This window comes from Perna viridis, chromosome 14 (assembly GCF_037379345.1).
Source record: "Perna viridis isolate PV_CMFRI_1.1 ecotype Kerala chromosome 14, ASM3737934v1, whole genome shotgun sequence".
Classification (NCBI taxonomy): Eukaryota; Metazoa; Mollusca; class Bivalvia; order Mytilida; family Mytilidae; genus Perna; species Perna viridis.
The window spans coordinates 28,863,010-28,885,246 of record NC_142458.1 but is presented as its reverse complement, the minus strand read 5'-3'; the positions used below and the strand labels follow the sequence as shown (position 1 = coordinate 28,885,246).

At 33.6% G+C, this 22,237-nt stretch overlaps 1 protein-coding gene across 3 annotated transcripts; it reads left to right on the top strand.

Moving 5' to 3' along the window:
• The first annotated feature begins 1,182 nt into the window (after positions 1-1,182).
• LOC148598906 (uncharacterized) lies at positions 1,183-21,785 on the top strand. Of its 3 annotated transcripts, none has more exons than XM_088562194.1 (12): positions 1,183-1,337; positions 5,619-5,774; positions 6,213-6,366; positions 6,978-7,166; positions 8,141-8,311; positions 8,562-9,067; positions 11,531-11,563; positions 16,564-16,719; positions 17,120-17,273; positions 17,726-17,902; positions 18,584-18,754; positions 20,062-21,785. In XM_088562194.1, the coding sequence occupies exons 2-12, from the start codon at positions 5,619-5,621 to the stop codon at positions 20,961-20,963; spliced, it is 2,769 nt and encodes a 922-aa protein (XP_088418320.1). In that variant the 5' UTR covers positions 1,183-1,337; the 3' UTR covers positions 20,964-21,785. The 3 variants fall into 3 exon arrangements, with proteins under 3 accessions (XP_088418320.1, XP_088418322.1, XP_088418321.1); XM_088562195.1 differs by having other exon boundaries at positions 1,290-1,380; XM_088562196.1 differs by lacking the exon at positions 11,531-11,563.
• The last annotated feature ends 452 nt before the right edge of the window (positions 21,786-22,237 follow it).

Sequence of the window (22,237 nt, the reverse complement as noted above, 5' to 3'; positions counted from 1 at the left end):
AATATCTTGACCTACACTTAGAAATCGATGGTTAAGGATAACTATTGACCAAACTTTACGACAAACTTGATGTCTCTTCATTCAAACTTTCCTTTCATCTATGGCAACATCCCTTCAGCACCTGCGTATGGAGTGTTCATATCACAACTCATACGTTATGCCAGAGCTTGCCGAAACTACGCAGACTTTCCGTGTCGCGCTAGAACTCTAACAAATAGTCTTCTGGAACAGGGTCATATTGCTACAAGATTGAAGTCATCACCACAGAAGTTTTATGGTGGTCATCATGAACTCGAGGATCGTTATTGTGTATCCATCTGCACCATGAAAACTGATTTATTCAACGGGTCATAGTTTTCCTTTCCTCGTTTGTGTACCAAGGACTTCAATTTTTATGAGCAACTCGGCGGGTGTTTCTAGAAAAGCAGAGGACGCTTACCCTACCGGTGCACCTGGTCCATGCTCCCAGTTTTTTAGTGGAGTCCGAGTTGCTCATTTGCTTTTGTTACTTTGTATGTATGATTTTAGTTTTTTTATGTTCTTTGTTGTGTATGTCTGTTTTCCATGTCTGGTCTTTGTCCCTGGATTACATTATTTTGATTACCGCTATAACCTTGGTTCCCATGATTACTCTTTCATTAACTCCAGATAATGATCAATTGAAATTGCTTAAAATAGGTCTTTGTGATTCCAATCATGAGATTCTTCATGCATATAGTCGTTTTTGATTGATCGAGAACGTCTTTTCCGAAAAGTTCATACTTGCATTAACTTCGCCAGATCCTTCTTTCATGCATGAACGCCAGTCAACTTGGAACCAATATGGCCGCCGTGTAGTTAAAGAGTGTGGCAACGAACTAATCGACATAATATAGCCGTTACTTAAAGAATATTTCATTACATCCACATCGATTTTGATTTGACCGGTCATGTTTGTTTAAAGAGAATAATTTTCAGTACGGGGAAAGAAATGCTTAAAATCTAACTACCCGTAAATTCGCCTCAAAATTAAATTGTCCCAGAATAGATTTTATTTATACATTTTCAACACATATAAAATAAAATGATTCCCATATGTCGGGATACAATTATAAGGATTAAACAGCTATTTTCGGTCGTTCATGCATGTATTACATCTATATAAATATTTAAATTTTTCAACACTGTCATGAAAGCTCCATTGTAAGATTTAAAAAGACGTTAAAGGAGGAAGACATTGTGGATATTATACAAAAATGTACCTTCAAAGTTATTTAAAGAAATATAATCCAATACACTCCATTCATACATCTAAATAAACTTCCTTGTTGGGTTATACATGAAGGAAAAGAGACAAAGTAAGTTATCTTTACTTCAGATACATGAGAAAAAGAGACAATAGTGAGTTACTTTAGAAACATGTATTTTTGTTCTGTTATCTACATGTAGGTATTTATAATTATGTTTTACTCTGGGAAGGGTACAAATTTACCTAGTTTTGTCAACACAAGCTGTCATTCAATCCAAATATATAGTATGATACAATGTATTCTAGTAATGTCCTGTAATTAGATAAGTCTCATGTCCACATTGCGCATAATGGAATGAAGACTAACACCAAAACTAACACGTCTCCAGAAAGAAATATGTCAACCCGACATGTAAAAAAATCAAATATTAAAAAAATGATAAAAACTGATATTCACATGACTAGTATTTAGTATGTCTAATATGTAACCTATTCCATGAAAACTGTCGTATATAGCATATGACATGTAAACATGTTTTATTTATTAAACAGATTGAAGAAGAAACCATTTGATTTTTATGGGGCTATGATCGAATTTTTCGTCCTGGATATTTTTTATTTGTGATTCCAGCGTGTCCTAATATTTTTTCATGATTTATACAAATATAAAAAAAATAATTCAAACAGTAATCAGCATTTTGTAACATTAAAGTGTTTACAAAAACATATTCTGATTTTCAACAGATACATCCTGGCTTTTTACCCGAATAGTCATCCTGTATTTTTGTTACCATTCGCTACCATCCTGCCTTTTATACGTAGCTCCCACCCTCCCCCTTTTGCCCCAACAAATCAAATGGTTGCTTCCGTGGGTAAAACTGAAAAAATATATATGCCTATGTACAATGTATAGATAGATAGATAGATAAGATAGATAGATAGATAGATAGATATAGATATAGATATAAGGCTGACATTCTCAGCCTGGTGGGGGTTGTTTGTTGTCATATACACCATACCTATTTAAAGTAATGTATTGGTTGTTCCCTCCGATGGACTTTAATTCGTACCGCTTTGACAATGGCAATACCGCTATACATACACATAGTCTGGCGCCCTAAACTAGGAATACAGCTTTAGCTGGCCGGGACATTCCTTCTCAATATAATACATAATACAGCTTTAGCTGGCCGGGACATTCCTTCTCAATATAATACATAATACAGCTTTAGCTGGCCGGGACATTCCTTCTCAATATAATACATTCGTCTCAATTTTGATTCGATGAAGCAGTGTAGAGAATTGAGTCGTCACATTCTGAGAGGTAATATTGATTCGTTGTGACATGTATCGATAATTTGATCCTCATTCCTACATAATAACATCTAGATGATCTGTCCCTTTATACAACATGGCGTGAACTTCAATGTGATATTTATAGCCTAGCCGGTCGAGTGGTCTTGGGCGTTGGACTTTGTGCAGGCGGTGTTGCAATAGTTTTTTTGCAAATGACGTTATCCGATATAGTAGAGAATCTGCAGCGATATACAAATAGAGCCACATCAAGTTAAGAAGTATAATGGGTTGTGGGAATTATACCATCTAACTTATTATGTACAAGCTAATTCTTTTTTATTAATTCTATAAGGATTTAAGACACGGACTTCCTTTATCCAAATTTACATCCGTTTCACTCTCTATCAATCGCTCCACATTTTGTTCTCTACCACGATTAGGATTGCATTTGGCTGAAATCCTAACGGTAATCTGAAGTGCTGACTTACAGGAAGTAAAAACTTTTTTGTTATGTTGCTCCTGTGTCCGTACACTAGTCTGTGCTGTTTTGATTCAACAAAAGATTGGAGGCAACAGATGGGACAGCGAAATTAATATATACAAGCATATGGCTGAGTGGGCACTGGACTTTGTCCTGGCGATGTTGCCATAGATGTCACAACGGTACGAGTTCAACTACAAATAAATTTGAAATTCTGAAATATACAAAGAAGTTCATGCATCAAGACTTTGACATATATTTTCACGAGCATATCATAGTCAATAAGAAAACAAACTTTATTTTTCCTAATACGATAGTAATGGTAATTATTCACAAATAACATATCCAGGGAATTTTACTGTTGTATGTTATGTAAGAGATACTGGAATCCCCAACATATTATACTGTGAGCATTTTATTGTTGTTATGAAAATACGGAAGTGTTATATATATGTTAAATAGAAACAAGGAAGACATTTGGTTACTGAGTTATCGTGCCAAAGACTGCAACATGTTTCATCGGTAACATTCTTTGTTGTAATATTTTTTTATCTTTTTATTGCTATACAAAAGTTGATAAATACCCATGATATTAACTACATGCATTTCAAGATTAAACAAGCAGGCTATCGTTCGTACCATTAAATCTAAGCGTTACCTAGGATACATAGCTTGGATAATTATTACATGGAAGCACTTCATCGTTAGAAAAAAGGATCAAAGTTTGCATGTTCTTTGTCCGATGACTGTGGTGTGTGCGTGTTGTTAAATTATATTATTGTTTTATGTTAGCAACAGTTTGCTTCGTACAGTGTCCAAATCAGCCACGTACACACGGTCATTATCAATTATAACCTTACTGCAAGATATATTTAGAATAAGTTTATTCGTTTTCCCATTCAATTTTCATTTATTTCGCTGTACCTGTGTATATTTATTGTTTTGAGACCAGCTGAAGTCTGTCCTACGGTGTGATGGTTTTTTCGTCGTTCATTGAAGAACAGGTGACCTTAAGCTGACATTTTTCATCTCGGTGGAATTGTTGTCTCTTTCAAATATTTATCGTGTCCATTCTCGTTCATGGGAAATAAATATGCAATCAAAAAATCTTCACTGAACGATTTAGTATCATATAAGAAGTGTGAGTGGACAGAAATAGAGTATTATATTTCATTAACACAAATAATACGTTTTTGTATGTGTTATCAAATGTGAGTTCATGTACATATAATTATTTTATCAGATGTACAATGTTTTAATTTCACACTTCATTTATGTATAAACGTAGCTTATACTGCATGTCTGGCGTGGTCAGTTACAGGTCAGTGTAGTTAATGCATCTTTCTGAAGGTGTTAAACATGTGTTATTTTACACTTAGAGTCCCGTTATTGCATCCGTCGATGTCACCATAAAATGAAGAATATACGATCCGATATGGATAAGAGATTAGATCTCGGACAAATCCGTTGTATAGAAATATCGAAACATTGAAATGATCAATATTACTAATATCCCCAATATATTAATCTATGTTTATCTTAAATTTATTTAGCTTTTGCCGAATTTTTCGCTGATCACCAATTTGACACTAAGTCTGACTAATGATTGCATTATGCTACTGAATTGAATTGAATATATATTGATTTTGATAAATATACAGTTCATGCTCCCAAGAATGAAATATACATGTAAAATCTTTAGTATGTTGTTGATTAATTTAACAAAGAACTGAAACATTTATTAAGCTTTATGTTATATTTACATAGCTAATAAAAAATCCTCTCAAACACATTCACATTTTAAAAAATAAAATACTTGTTTGTTTCTTCAGTGCTTCCGTGTTAAACATTACACTTAAATGCTTCTTTTCGCAAAACGATAATTTAATATTAACGAGTTGTTCGAGTTGTTGATATATAGCTCATTAGACCGCAGTTAAAATGAAACATATCGTAATCATATTTTCCGTTGTATTAATATTTCATTGAAAGGTTATTGTGTCGGGTTTTTATTTGCACTTTTAAAACTGTGATGTTACGTTGCTTAATGAGATAATTAAACGTCAAGTGTGTCATAAACACTGAATTCGCTTCCATTCATTTCAATATTTTTCAATATCTTTTTTTTTTTTTTTTGTTCAAATACATATGTTAATTAATCGACAAAATGTAGGTCATACAAATATTTTATTTGAAGACAGGGCAATTCTCACACCACACATACAGTCTAACGTTGATAAGATATCAAGCGTTGTATAGATATCACGCGTTGTATAAATATCATGCGTTGTATAGACTCTTGAATTTATCTTGTTATTAGGTTGTGAAACTTTTTCCTTTGCACGAAGAACGATACACCTACAAAAATTTTCAATATGTAAAACTGATAATTTTTATATTTTACAATATTGTTAGCCTTCAATATATATTGGCTTCCTTTAATTTTCAATTCCTTTTTTTCTCCTATTTTATATTAACTTTCAAAAAATACGTCTGTATACTTAAATCGAGTTTGAGACATTAGAATTTCACTGAAATATTACAAATATGATTGAGTCGTTCCTTTGTAATGAAATCCGCTTTTGCTTTATACTTTATTCTCGATTTGAATAGATGGACACCAAGAAAGATATAGAATTCGAAACATTACCAGAGGATTACAGCGTACGACATTTCTACGAGCGGTACCGAGACAAACTTCCACAACTTGTCATGGTAACCCAAGGGTACATGGGTGAGGGCATCTTTGAAACCTTTGACAGGGGTCAGGTAAGAAATACGTATAAAAAATAATTCAGAAACCAATATGATAAACAGAATCGTAACATACACGTATATACAGAAACATACATACAATGTACAAAATTAAATCCCACTGAACTAACACGTACATGTACCAGCAAACCAATCATACTTTAAGAAAGTCATAGTTGCAAATCTAAAGAGCTTGGAAAGGGATTGCTCCAAAACAAAGACTTCAAGACAATTACCCGTCGTTTTTGCTAAAAAATAAATGCGCACAGTTAAGAAATATTTTAAAATAAAAGGTTTGGTTTCGATCACGACCACCAATGAAACTGCTTTTCATTATAGTTTTAATGTACAGTAATTACATGTATTAAGCTGGCAAAAGAAGCAATACACTTCAGTGCAGCTAATGTTTTAAAGGACGGTCAAATAATCTTCCAAAAAATCTGTTTTGTAAAGGTCTTCAGAATTGAAACATATTCTACACAACGTCGAGTGGTGGCCGAGGTGGTATCCGGAGAGAAGGGAATGTACGGACTTCAGGGACGACAAATCAGTATTCCGTCTGATTATGACGTCAAGTTTCATTTACTGCGAGCCGGACGATTTAAAGGTTTGTCATTGTAGTGTAGATTAAGAAACCTTATCAAAATAAGTCCTACTAGTATGAAACAGATAAAATTTAAGAGTTATGAGTTAAAAAAAAATGTGACAACCGTGACTTGCATGGCGGACAAAACAAAATTTGTTCAAGAATTTGATATTAAATTAAACTTTTAGTATATTGTTTCTGAATCCTGTAATAAATTTGCTACAGTATTTTTCTTCTGCTGTTTTGATATGACGTTCAAATATGTAAATCACTTAAAAATATATGTTTAAATCTAAGTTTTGTTTTACGGTATGGAGAAAGTCAAACTATAAGCACCTATTAAATATGGAGTGCTTTTTTTTGTCATGTTTTTCGTTGTGTGTTGTGTGTTGTTTTTGTTTTTGTTTTTTTGTTGTGTTATGTTATGTTTTGTTTTGTTTGTTGTTTTGTTTTGTTTGATTATTTTGTTTTTGTCTTTCGTTTGTTGCACATTATATTTTGGCGCTTTTGAAAACAAAACTCTGATCAATTTACACATGTGTGGCTGAAAAATGAACAACGAAATATATAGAATGACCTTTTAAATACTACAATTTGTTCAAAATACTAAAATTATCATAAACTTATTGCAGTTGGAAAACCGTCGAGCCTCAGTGAGATAATAAACCAAAAAGAATTACCCGTCGATGTACAATTCGACGAGAGCGAAGACAAAACCGTAAAAATTGGCCAATCAGAACGGTCGACTTATATATCGTTCACTCTCAAACTTCTGAACGATTATGATGATTTCTACCTGCTGGGGAATGCTATCAGTGATGGTATGTAAATTTTAAAATTCCAATAATGCAACATTTGGTATGATGTGCACGTGTATCAAAGAGTAATCTATCATCAGCAGCATTTCTAACAAAATACACATGAAGGTCCAGATCAGATAAATCATTGTTTTTATAAGGCCTATTTGTGTACGCTTTAATGATGGATTGGCAAGTCCGACTGATAGAAGGAAGTTCGAGCACAAAACAAGGAGAAACAGAAGAAAAAAATAACAAAGTACAAAACTCTTAGAAAAAGAAACAAACATCACGGGCCCAACTTCATGTATACGCGGGGCTGCAACTCTCTGGCGGGGTGACAGATTTTTGATATTTCTACTCAGTAACTAAGCATATCTATATCCGCTCAATTATAATTGAATTATCAACACAGATTCCTCATTGCAGTGACTATATATACTGATACATGTTAGATCAGTTCTAATTATAACATCTTACAAAACTGTCCTAGTAGTGTCACTAGAACAGTTCTAAAACCAGAGTTGGCTTTACTAAAACTGTCAGAAGAACTGGTTTTAGTAACAGAAATGTTCTCGTAGAGCCGGTACTGCTAGTAGAACTGTTCTATGACACTTTTAGAGCTGTCATAGATTCGGCTTTCTGACAGTTCCCTTGGGAAGTTAGAACTGTCCTAGAGTCGGCTCTCTTGACAGTTCCCCTGAGAGATTAGAACTGTCCTAGAGTCGGCTTTCTGGCATTTCCCTTGGGAGGTTAGAACTGTCCTAGAGTCGGCTTTCTGACAGTTCCCTTGGGAGGTTAGAGCTGTCATAGAGTCGGCTTTCTGACAGTTCCCTTGGGAGGTTAGAACTGATCTCATCTGTACTTGTCAAACTGATGGTGTCGACTTGAGATTTTCAAAGGTTTTTTTTTATTTTTTTTTGTAGAAACAGAATACTATAAAAGTATTGTTCAATTGGTAACATTCTGAATTTATGCCTTAAGTTTGAACTTTTCAGGAAACCTTTATGGCAGTGTAACGGCAGTGCCAGCTTATCTACCAGATCTTAAGTTTTCACTCGTTAAATCCATAAAAGGTTACACAGATGAACAATACCAGAACTTTCTAACAACGACGGAACTGTTTGTACAGAAGCATATCACATTTGATAGGACTTTTGGAAATACAGGTAGTGATTAAATCATGCAAAATGAAAATGATAAACTTTAAAAATTATGTTTTATTGGTCTATCTTTAAATTAAAGTTGTAAGAGATATTGAATTCTTGATTTTTTGTTTGTTTTTTGTTGTATTCCTCCATCATTTATTTGTAAGTATTTCCTAAATTTTTTAGGAGGGGTGGTGTGGTACACAAATTGATAGCCGGGACCTCGTTTCCAAAATCTTTGATTCATTTCCTCCTGTTTATTTTGTTCCAGAGATCGCTTTATATTCTACGGACAATGTCACTGTGGAAGATAGCTATTCTTACATATCTCCATGCGAGTATTATAACATTGGAGACCTACTGAAACAGCCCAAGCCCAAACCGTCATCGAAAGCAAAGAAACCTAGCAAAGAGAACGAAGTTGTCTACGAACTAATTCAAAATCCCAGCCAAATTATCGGCGCGGTGTCAAACCCAACATATAGGAGATTGTCAGAAACTATCTCGACAAATACACCTCCTGTCATTCCCAAGAAACCGTCGTTTGAACAAACAAAGACACTTGACGAAGATTGCTCAGAAGAAAACGACAATCCACCACCTTTGATAAAACGAACATCGATCGTAGACTCACGTGGTTCCATAAACGTATCAACAGCTTTCATACAAGATAAAAACACAACTGTAGCATCTTCCACAAAAGACCAGAAAACAACAGATAGCACTATCAGCGATCCTAGTACACAGGAATTTCAAAAAATGGCATCGCGGGAAAAGGTAAGCCAATTATCATTGGAAATGCTGCTTTTGTAACCTAACATTGTGCTCTACTAATTACTTCTGATTTATGTTAAGTACAGGTTAAAACTGATCCTGTTTGGTGCCTACCGTAACAAGTCAGTTGATGTGGTTATTTTGCGTGCAGACATCATAGTTTCGGTATTGAGAAAGCCATAATAAAGATTTTTTCCTTCGAAATTCCTGAGCTCCCATTCTGCCAAATGCCGGTGTCAAACTTCCATGAATATGCGCACAATAGTATATACAATTTGCAGTCACATTTTTTTTTCGTAGATTTTCGAAACCATCTGCACCCCAACACATTATTTGCTTTTGTCTAAAATTCAATGTATTAATTTCCACTCGATGCTTAAACCAACACCGATCCAATCAGTCTGAATGTTGTATGAATCCAAATGTGTCGCAATCTATGTTCAAATCGTAGTAGAATGTTAAAATTGGGCAGACATAATTTGCAGGATGAATATTTATTACAAACAAAACATCCAATGCATTTGAGGTCACATTTTTTTAAGTCCATGCTATCACTACAGATGTTAGCTTAAATCTTAGGGTTATAACATTTCCATTTTTTTTCTAATGCATTATAAGAATAATTATGGCAAATGTGACAAGGTTGGATGATGGTCTTCTTAAGAATTACTCTACTCTAAAAATACTAGTACCCTTGGGTTTGTGTGCGTTGAGTGTCGCTCTACGTGATTGTGGCATGCAAGGTGCGGTCCTGGTGATCAAGAAAAAAAGCATGAACATCTTTCTTTAGATGTCCAAGTAGATGAATAAAAATCAAACAATTTGAATTGTTCACTGATAAAAGTACAGATGAAGTGCATACCGATCTGAATTCAGATATATCTAAACCAATAAATCGATTGATATAAAACAATAAGGTCAAAAATTATGTACATGTATTTTAATTCTTCTTTAGGTGCATCAAAAATTCTCATATTGATTGTGATTTTTTTAGATAACACGAACAGGAAATACTTTGTTTAGGTTTGTTCTGTGGTAAAATAAGTATTTATTTGTTGGATCTTTTCTCTTAAAGAAAATTAAATTTATTGGTGTTTTTACACCATCTACATGCATTTATCTGAACTGTCGGCTTTATTTAATCTAGCACTGAATTGACCACTGTCACAGTTTACACCAATATTAAAGCTGCATTAGCTGTCATTTTCGTAATTTTTTGTTTCTGTTGAAATATACCTTAACTTTGGATTATTTCTACTAAATTGTACTTCTCCAGTATAGCTACATTTGATATCCATGCACAAATAAAATCCATTAGATACCTGAAATAGGTGTCTATTTATGTATTGTCTTGCAAGACAAAAAAATCGTGTGCATGTGACTACTGGTGACCTTCAGCTGTAAGGTTCGCTTCTTTAATAACAAATCTGGTTGCAAAGCGAACGTGGTTATTCAACGGTAAGGGAGACCGATGGACTCAAGTCGTAAAAGAAAAAAAAAAGTTCAAATATAATGCAACAATCCTATGAAATTTACGTATCGTGGTATAATGTGGCTCAACAATGGTCATTATTTATTTGAAAATTAATCAAGAAATAGATGAAATGAAATGAAAACAAGACACGTTCTTACCTCTGTATCTCTTGTTATTTTTTGACAAAGGTTAAAGTATTTTTAACCCTGTTGGCAGTCTTTGGAAGTATGGCGAAAAATAATAAGATCAGAGTTATCGATCTTCTCTGATTCAGAAAAACGTTGTTCACAATATTCTGTAGGTATTATCGACATTTATTGCTTCAATAGCATTACTACATGTACTAACTCATTTCATTGAATCAGCAAAATTCAGTAGAATCAAAACTGAACAAACTTGGCAGCTAATGCAACTTTAACTATTGCTTACAATATAATGCTCTATACTGGAACTCATATGGCCACAATGCGTGGGCGTGGGATGGCTAGCCATGAATTTAAAGGTTTAACCCACTATATAACTTAGAAATGCCAGTACCATGCAAGGAACAGAGTGTCTCATTTTCCAGTTTATTTTTGTCTTTGCCAATTCGTGTATAATCATGTGAAGTTGTATGTCCCCCCGACTTGTCATAAGTTTATATCGCAGAGTAGAAAAGTTTTACTTCACACGCAGCTTTACACAGATCAATGCAAGTCGTACTTTGTGCAAAGAGTAGATGGTGTTATTTTGTTATTTTCAATTCTAAAGGTCAAGAGCGTAGCACCTCTGGTAGGACAGGTACTGCTGCATCAGTACCAGTAATTCTTATTTGTACGTCATTCTCGTCAAATTAAAAAAAAAACAGAGTGGTTTACATGGTAACTAATTAAAGCAACAACAAACGTGTGATCGTTACCATTGCCGTACCAATAGAAATTAGGGTGCTACGCCTCAGTACCTGACGTTCAATCTACTAATACCATAACATATTTTCTTCACAACTCTTTCAGTTCGTTTCGTCATTTCCTGTTAGCAATAGAAATGTAAGTTAGAAAACCAATAGTAGCTAAGATCTGTGGAATTTTCTTCCCCTAGATATATTATATATTGTATACCAGTAGCTTCAACATCTCTTACAAAATGTAATCAGTACGATGTTTTGATTTTCGTGTAAAAAGGTTATACTATTTTAGGAGGCCAGGATCAGGAACATTCAGTTAAACGCCTTGCAATAACAACTTTCAATAATAGACTTGCTTTCATGCTTATATTTTTGCAGCAGTTTATGCATGCTATTTATAGACCCCCAGATCAAGATTTTAAATTAGAAGATTATGCAAATGTTATTGATAAGGATAAAGACAATATTGTCATTGTTGGAGATTTTAATTCCAAATCCTCGTTATGGGGGTCAACATCAACCGATAAAAATGGTAACATTTTAGAAAATGTTATTGAACATAATAATTTTATAGTTTTGAATGACGGTACAGGCACACACCGCTGCCATGATGGTTCACTTTCACATATTGATTTAAGCTTAACATCTCCTCTTTTGGCGTACAATTCATCCTTGTATGGGGATTCTGATTCCTTAGGTTCAGATCATTTTTCTATTTTGACCACCTTATATGCCAAACCTATGAAGACAAATATCTGCACAGCCAAACGTTGGCAATTTCATAAAGCAGATTGGCAACTTTTTTTAACTTTATGTGAAGATGTCGATCCTAATGACTTCATTAGTCAACACATTGATTTCTTTAATCAAAACTTATGTCAAGCAATTACAAATATAGCAGATGTTGCAATACCAAAAACCAACGGCACTGTTCATGAAAGGGTAAACTGTCGGTGGTGGACTCGACAATTCACTGACGGTAAAAAAGAAAAACGTCATAAAGAACGTATTTTCAATAAGTCAAAATCCGAAAATGATCACCAAGAAGTCATTTAAAAAAATATAGAAAATGCTAGAAAAGACTATTGGCAAAACTTCTGTTCCAAATTGAACCACAAGTCTAACGTAAAACAAGTATGGACCGTGGTTAAGGGCCTAAAAGGTAACAGGGATAGCAATATTCCTTCACTTTCTGTTGATAACTTTCAAGCAGTTTCCAATAAGGACAAAGCAGATCTTTTGGCTCGCACATTTGCTATCGCATTAAGTGACCAAAACCTTGATCCACAATTTAAAGTTCACAAGAACAATTTTGAAACTTCAAATCCAATTCATAAGGATAACTGTCATGCTAACAATCAATCAAAATACAATCTACCCTTTACAATAGAGGATATGTTAAAATGATTAGAAAAAAAAAGCGTCAGCACCAGGTGACGACAGAATATCGTATGACATGTTTAAACATATGCCCGAAAATATGCTAAAATTGCTTTTAGATTTGATAAGTGAAATTTGGGAAAGTGGTAAATTACCAGATTCATGGAAGCAAACCAACATTATTTCTATTCCTAAGCCTAACAAAAATAAATCTGATCCAAAATCATACCGTCCTATTGCTTTAACCTCTAATCTTTGTAAACTTATGGAAGGTATGGTTAATGAAAGATTCAAATGTCTTCTCGAAGAGAAAAATATAATTAAAGATACGCAAAGCGGCTTTAGGCAGGGTCGGTCTACTCTAGACTATTTGTTAACGATTGAGGATGATATCATAAAGGCTAAAGTTAAAAAACATCTTTTAGCTGTTTACCTAGACATTAAAAAGGCATTTGACCTAGTTTGGAAACCAGGATTGTTATATAAATGCAAATCATATGGCATCAATGGGCATATGTTTAACTTCATAGCTGATTTTCTCCAAGATAGAAAAAAATAAAGTAAAAGTTAATCAAGAAGAATCAGATCAATTTGAGTTAGATAATGGTATTCCTCAAGGTAGCGTTATAAGACCTACACTTTTTAATATCATGATAGATGACTTGGCTTCCCAATCTCAAAACGCCACTTTATCACAATTTGCAGACGACAGTGCCATGTGGTTAAGGGGCTATGATCTTAAAGCTCTTATTCAAAAAATGCAGCTAACCCTTAACAGCATTAGTAAGTGGTAACAAAAATGGGGCTTTAAAATATCCCAAAGCAAAACAGTGGGAATTATTTTTGGCGATGAAAAGAGACCGCTGTCAGCTTATTTTTAGACAATAAACCAATCTCATTTCAAACACATATCAAATTTTTAAGTATCATTTTTGACAAACGTCGTACATGAAATAAGCATGTGCAATATTTAGAAAAAAAGATCAAAACCAATTTTGAACTTACTGACATATGTTAGAGCAAACAATTTTGGCATGGGAACAGAGTTCTTACTTTTACTTTACCGGTCTCTATTAAGGTCAATTTCAGACTATGGGTGTCTAGCATTTAATTCTGCCCTTCCAAATGTTAAAGAAAAACTAGATCGCATTCAATCTACGGGACTTAAAATTGATCTAGGGTTAATCAAATCAACGCCTTTAGAAAAAGTTCTAGCAGAAGCAGGTGACCTCCCTTTACAGCTCAGAAGAGATCAACTGAGTCTTAAATATTATGCTAGATGTAAACAAAATTCTTCAAATCCAGCCAATAAGATAATCGAACAATGCTCGGAATATACTAAAAGATATTCACATAAGTGGAAAAAAAATGACTGCTCATATGGTTTCAGAGTACGTCCATTTCTCTCAGAGAATGATTTAGACACAATAGATATCGTTCAAAACAAACAAACAAAACATGCCCCCTGGATAATTGGTACGGCTAACACATCCGAGTGTATTAAAAAAACAGGTGGACAGAAAAGACAATCCGATTTTGATTAAATCAGCTGTTATGCAAATTATAGATGAAAAATATAAAAACTTTTTAAAAATATATACAGATGGCTCCAAGGATCTTGCTTCTGGTAAAACATCAAGTGCATTCTTTATCCCTGGGAAAAGAGTATCATTATTTACTCGGTTGACTGATAATATTTCCGTTTATTCAACAGAAATGACTGCAATAACGCTTGCGTTAAAATGGATAATTGATCAAAATTATCAAGACAAAAACATTGTCATCCTCACGGATTCTTTTAGTTCTCTTCAATCTATTAAAAATAATAAATCTAGCAGACCAGACTTGTTAAATTCTATTCAACTATACGCAAAATGTCTACAACAAAAAAAATATAAGTGTAATTATAGAATGGATTCCGGCACATGTCGGTATTCCGGGTAATGAAATAAGCGACAGACTGGCAAATCAAGCTCTATCAGACCCTACTATTGGTGTCAAAATTAGGTTAAGTTCAAAAGAATTTATTTCTATTATTTCCAAAAATCTTTACACAAACATGGCAGACGAGCTGGGAAAATTCGAATCACATTTGGCATAAACAGCTAAAACCCAATGTTAAATGTAAAACCAGCATTTTACAGTGGCAAAAGGCATCACGCAAAAACAATTACTAGACTCAGACTGTATACAACCATGCTACCAGGTCAAATAGGATAGTATGTTAAAGATATATCGCCTTTATGCCAAAAATGTGGAGTTTCAGAGGACATTAAGCACGTCCTTATAGATTGTTTAGAACACCACCAAGCACGTTTGGAACCTAAAGAAAATATCCACAAATTGGGTCTCCACACTCTTTCGGAACTAAACCTTATTAACCCACCAAAATCAGTTCAGCATTAGCGCAATTTAATTCAGTCATTGGTTATCATAATAAAATATAGCATACTTTTGTTTAAATTACGGTAATTGTCATTAGATAACTTAAAGCCCTATATATATAACGCGTGCGTTCTTCTTTAAAAAAACTCCGGTTCAAACATAGTCATAAAGCTAAACTCCCAATTAAAAAAATAGTTTATTTTCCATATTTTACTATCTTTTATCTTACTACTTTGGCTTTATAAATACATTTTTTATTTGTATCTTTGGCTAAACTTTTGTCTGTTCTTAAGCCCACATGTAAATTTTGGATTTACATTTACACTTGTTAAATTCTAAACGTTGACCAATCTAACCAATGATAAACAATCCAGTTACCAAACTTATTAAAAAAATGGTCAGCCCATTCACCAGAAGCATGAGCTGGAACGGTCTCGTGTGGCGTTAGTAAAACTGCGTACTAACGTCGTGTGCTAGCACGGTAAAATCCAGGAACTACGCCCGGTTAGACAAGGCAGTCTAAATTACATACACTTTTTGGTTCGGCATAAACTTTTTGGCATTCAAAAAAAGCATACATCTTTCTTAACCAATTATTAAATTTGCACTTCACCTTTGGATATTCACCAAACCACACCCATTTGACTCTAAAACGCATACGCTATCTGCCAAACTAAATCATACAGGTCTTCCGCCTTCTGGGTCCGACTAGTTGTCATTGACTCTTTTTCATCCAACTTGGCATTTTCCTCCTTTACATGGTCCATTTTCAAATATCATTTTTACTATTTAATTTCAGCTATTCATAATTTACTAGTATATTACCCTCCCCCCTTTTTTAAATTTATTATTATTTCTTTTTTTTTTTTTTTTGTTAAAATACAATTTAAATAAATAGCAAAATTGTCACCACCTTTCTTTTTAATTCATAAGTATCACAATATTATCCAATGATAGTCAATTATTGATCAATTATACAACAAGTACATGTTGTGGACTGTATTGGCGTTAATAGTATTCCTATTCAGCTGTTTTTTTTTTTTTTTTCAAATTGAAATTATTGATGGGATCAATATAGAGTAGAAGTGAATCCTACCATTAATGGTAAGTTACTGGTCAAACTAAATGTATTTGATAATTTGCAGATACATTTGTACATAAATGTATCATTTTTAAAAATTATTTAATAGTTTCCCACATTTCCTGGAACTGATTTGCAAATTTAATGTGAAATAAAAGCATTTAATAAAAACAAACGAACAAACATGGTACATGGAAATGAACAAAACAAAGAGTAATGTGTAAAGATCAGTCTACTAGTTTTTCCTCTACTGGTCTCTCCTATTGAAGTTTTAGTCAATCCATACTATTTTGTAGACAGAAAACGAAATTGACGTAGAGTTTCTGACTCAGTCTGAGGAGTTTAGCGCCAGAAGTTTTTACGAGCATTATAAGGACAGTTTACCGCAAATGGTGATGGTCACACAAGGTTACATGGGTGAAGTCGGTTTTGAAACTTTTGATATGGGACAGGTATGTAACAGTTTTAAATACAAGTAACATACGAAAACTGCATTTAAATAGTTTGAAAATTATGTAACAACCGGGATACATGTACAATGTATGACGTGTACTTCTATAAAGCTAATACAAAACGTTTAGAATTTAACACATTAATCAGACTAGTTTTTTTTTCCAGTTTTTGATTTTGTTTCCTTTTCAAGGTTAAGCAAATCGATATTATAATTTTGTTGACTTTAAGCTTTGGTCGTTGTTAGGTTCCTGTTTCTTTTTCGTTTGTGTTTTATTTTGGTTATTTTATGTTTCTTGTTTGTGTATCTATTTTCCATATCTGGTCTTTGTCCTTGCATTACATTAGTTTGATTTCCTCTAGATAACTCTTTAACCGTTTTATTGCTTTGTAAATTCACAGGTATTTAGAATCCAGACTTATTCATCTCAGAGACGAGTCGTTGCAGTCGTTGTGTCAGGAGAGAAAGGGTTGTATGGTCTTCAAGGGAGACAAATCAGTATTCCAGTAGATTATGATGTCAAGTTTAACATCATGAAGGGTGGGAAAACAAAAGGTAGTAATATGTGTTTATATTAGTGAAGGCTGTAAAAATACGTAGATTAAATGAGTTATTATGAATGAAGTACGACATGAAGTTAAATAAGAATACATCATTATTAGAACGTTATAAAATACCGATCTCGATTTTTATGCAAACTTTTGTTTTACATTATAGCATGCATTATATCTATTCACAAAATGATTGCTTCTAGTATAGTCATTAAGAATTACATCTTCAGAGTAATAAATGAACATTTTTGGTCTATTCCTGCAATAGTTGTTGTATATAAATTGTCACTGATTTGTTTACAACTGAAAAAAAAACAAATGAGATTAACAAAATCGGAAGCAAAACAACTCAATCAACTCTTTAAAAGATGGAAAAACTGCTGTTTTGTAGTGGAGGATCAGACACTTTCGGAAAACAACCCATTGTCTCTTCTTTATCAGAATTATATTTTCCAGGAAAATCATCAACACTAAAAGAGATCATTACACAGAAAGACTTGCCCTTAGAGGTACAGTGTGCTGGCCACGCTGATGAAACTAAATTTGGCCCTCTTGAACGGACTAGTTTATTTACACTTAAGCTATTGAATGTATATGATGACTTCTATTTGTTGGGGAATGCAATTTGTTATGGTGAGTCATGAATTATTATGCAAACATATTAGAAGAAAATCGCGCACTTGTATATGCACATTAAATAGGAAGATTTGAAAGCGTCTTCGTAGACAAAAAATATGACAATCAGTCGAATTTAAACACTTACATATGCACTCACTACATTATGCAAACTACGCTAATTCGCCCTTGATTGAACAAAACGTTGATACATGTAGATTGTGAGTTTTGCTGACTGCAATGTATTTTTAACTTGACATTGTTATAATGACACAATTTCTAATAAATGTTTACTGATCTTAAAACTGAATAAAACCTGTCTAAAAGAAACCAATCATAATGTGCCTAGACATTCATTCATTCATAGTTAAAATTTACCGTTATATATAATAATGATGTATGACAAGGTACGTAATTTGTTATAGATTGAATTCTTGATTTTCATTCTACAAATCATTTTGCTTTGAGAATTTCAATAATTCATATCTTTAGGAATGTTATTTCACGCGTAAATTAATTAAAAGCACTTTCATACATGTACATGAAATTGTCTGGAGGCTCTTCAATGTAGTTCAGTACCATGGCGAACAAGCTTAATTTATATATTGGCTAGAACCCAAAGGATATCTTTAATCATGGATGTCACTAGGTTTATACAAGTGCGATTGAGATCTTGCATATACATGTATTTTGATTCAGGTAACTTGTACCAAAGTGTCACAGCAGTACCTGCCTACCTACCAGATTTGAAGTTTTCAATCGTAAAGTCTATTAAAGGTTACACTGAAGTCGAATACCACCACTTTCTTTCTGTCGCTGACCAGTTTGTTAGAGAGCATATTAAGTTTGATCATACATTTGGAAATACAGGTAAACAATGCATTTAGGTATATCTAAGTGCACAATTTATTCATTTAAAGCTGCATTAGCAGTCATTTTCTTAAAATAAATTCTGTTGAAATATGCCTTAATTATACTTAATTGCACTTTTCTTATATGATTTCATTCCATATCCACAAATAAAATGTGTTAAATGCATGAAATAGGTGTCTATATCTTTATTGTCTTGCAAGACAAAAAATCGACCTAGATAAATTCGTATGCATGTGACTTCTGGTGACCTTAATCCACGCATGTGCTGTTAGGGTCGCTTTTTAAAAAAAAAAACAAATCTGATTGCAAAGCGAAAGTGGCAAGGAAGACCGTCGGACTCAACCCTTAAAAATGTTTGAATATAATGCAAGGATCCTTTTGAAATTTACGTATTGTGATATAATGTAACTGTCATTATTTATTTGAAAACTAATCAAGAATTAGATGAAATGAAATGTAAACTAGACACGTGCTTACCTGTGTATCCGTTATTGTTATTTTTTTTAATACGGTTGAAGTATAATGCCCTGTCGGCAATCTTCGGAAGTAAGAGCGAAAAATAATTAGATCTGAGCTATCGATCTTCTTTGATTGAAAAAACGTTGTTTTTACAATATTCTGTAGGTATTATCGACATTTATTGCTTCAATTGCATTACTACAAACTTATTTCATTTTATCAGCAAAATTCAGTAGAATCAAAACTAATAAAATTTGGCAGCTAATGCAGCTTTAAGGCTTAGTCTTACATTTGTATTTACTTGCATATATTTATTTATGATAAACATGTACAAGATCTATACACCGAGTTTAAGAATTTGTTCCAAATTTCATATTAAATGTATATAGTTATATACTAAATTATACTACATACTAACTTCTATGTATTCCAGCAATTCCGTGAAACTCCTGTACTTAGAAAAAAAGGTTTAGCTTCATGTATCAAGACATCATGACAATATTTTTTTTTCTATTATAGTTATTCTCCTGTTTTTTTGTTTTTTTTCGTTTTCAAAAAAAAAAAACCAAAAAAAACTGGAAATTTCTAATGTGAATGTGAATTTCTTCTTTAATTTGAGTTGGCATAATTAGAGTTATCGCGCTTTAAACGAAAATGATAGTGAATTTCATTGACAAGACCTTAATTGAGCTAATACCTTATACCCAAATGAGATCAATCGCTTTTTGCATGATTCTTAGCTGGATTGTTACTAAGGTACATGTACTAATGAAAACTCTTCAAAGTTGACTCCTTCGCGAATAGCTTTATCTTTAACTTAGAATTTTTTTAATGATCACTTTCAGACATTGCCCTGTACTCATCAGAACAAGCCCACGCAAACGAGAGCTACTCGTATATCTCACCATGTGAGTACTACAACATTGGTGATCTGTTACGTCACAATAAACCTAAACCAACTGCGAGGCCCGATAGAAAGGACACTGATAAGGTTTACGAGGTGTTCCGAGCATCAACTATCTCTCTAGGAAAGGATCATATGTATTTGCATTTAGACAACCAACAGCCAAAAACGTTTGGACCAGTTGTTGATAGGAAAACATTGGGAGAATCAATAGCCAAACTAAGAACTACATCAACGATTGAAATGCCAAGGGAAGTTATAGATGATACGTCAAAGACTGATGGCACTTTGGAAAAAGTCGTGGATTCAGATAAAGATAAATCAACCAAAACAAACAAAGAGAAAACAGCATTGCGACCCCCATCCGTGCCGCCTAATAAACCTGTAACTGATCAATTACAAAAACCTGACTCAAAGAAAACACAGCAATCGTTGCTGCGAAGAAATGAGCAAGACAAGACACCTCCAGCCTCCTCTGGCGAAACATCCAATATCCCACCTCAAATTCCAAAACGCATTTCAAGTACATCACAGAGTGGTGTCGTGGAGAGAGCAACGCCAGTTAGACCACAGAAACAAAATGCCCAAGAGGTTCCGAAAGGTTCTGTTTCAACTTCTCCGGTAAATGTTGGGACGTTGACAATGGAGGATGTTTGTGATTGGTTAGATAAACTAAATCTTGGCCGGTATCGTGACACTTTCCTTGATAATATGGTCGATGGTGTAATTCTTCTAAGCATGGACGGGGAAATGCTTAGGGAAGAGTTTGAAATGACCCGTTTTGAAGCAATGAAACTTATGAAATTTGCAAAATCTGGACATGTCCCCAAACGGAGAGAATGAGGATAATTTGCTAAAAGCAGTCTTTTGTTAAGGACAAAATCAACTGTTTATACATGTAGTTCATATTTTTTCCCTTTGCCTTGTCTAATTATGTTACTGTTTAATGAATTTAAGGTAAACTAATACATTGTACATCAAAACTTGTAAAAAAATGCATTAAGATAGATACGCAAATTTAATATAACTTTGCTTAACAGTTATTTTGGGGTCTCTGTTGCAATATTAACTAGTCTTTCTAAAAACAATATTTCAATGATATTCATTTCAGCTTAGTAATCTTGGAGTATGCTTTCTACATTATAATATCCAAACCACATGCACTGCAGGTCTAGTCTTTCTCGTCACGATATATATACTTCTGTAGATGCTTACTTATGAAATCTCAGAATAAACAATTACAGCAGCCTAAATTGATTCTAATTGTAGATGTATTTGTTAGTAGATTCAAAGGAAAGTGTGGCTTCAAAAGAAACACGCTCTCTGATTGGATAAAAATTGGGTCCATTATCTTGTTCATAGACCAAATATTTAATGTGACTGTGACGTCATCAACCATTTTTTAATGTTAAGTCATAAGGAATGACTATACTATTGATTTCGTTCTACTTGCTTGTGGTAGCCTGCGTGCACCACTTGATTGAGGTTATCTTTTCATAATATTAGACAGGAGGAATATAATAGTCATTCCTTAAATAAGTTGTGAAGACGAATCATAACTTGAAAGTCATTCTATGCCAGTGCAAGTCTTTTATTTTGTATGCCACCCAATTAGCGGAGAGTTTGACTTTTGATTTCTATTGTTATTAAACAATTACACGCATATTTTAAGATTTTATCATAATATACATAACCAGAAAAGAAAACGTCAGATTAATTTTTACCCAATTGACGATATACAATGTACATGTACAAAATTCAACATCGTCCAAAACCCACATCAGCCAGGACTAGACTCCTATACATCTATTACATTTGTTATTGACTTTCAGTGGCGGATCCAAGGGAGGCGGATTTTCTTTGGAAAAAAATTGTTGAAAAATTGTGTGTGTTAAATCATGAACAAAACTCACTTTGTGATTCCTACCAGTGTTCCTGTCAAGAATGTTCTTTTTTTTTGGCCCCCATCCACCCCCTAAAACTCTGGATCCGCCACTTACTTTTAAACGTCGTAATAAAAAAAAAGCCGAGAACAGATAATGAGATACAAAACAAGAACTGCAATGTTCTGTAACTTTCCATATGTTTCAAATCGATTGCTTACGGACGACCAGATA

Excerpts from the sequence above, each read along its gene's own strand:
- LOC148598906 (XM_088562194.1), top strand. The coding sequence starts at position 5,619 with ATGGACACCAAGAAAGATATAGAATTCGAAACATTACCAGAGGATTAC. Across the intron at positions 16,720-17,119 it reads AAACTTTTGATATGGGACAG|GTATTTAGAATCCAGACTTA; the intron begins GTATGTAACAGT and ends GTAAATTCACAG. Across the intron at positions 17,903-18,583 it reads GGGGAATGCAATTTGTTATG|GTAACTTGTACCAAAGTGTC; the intron begins GTGAGTCATGAA and ends ATTTTGATTCAG.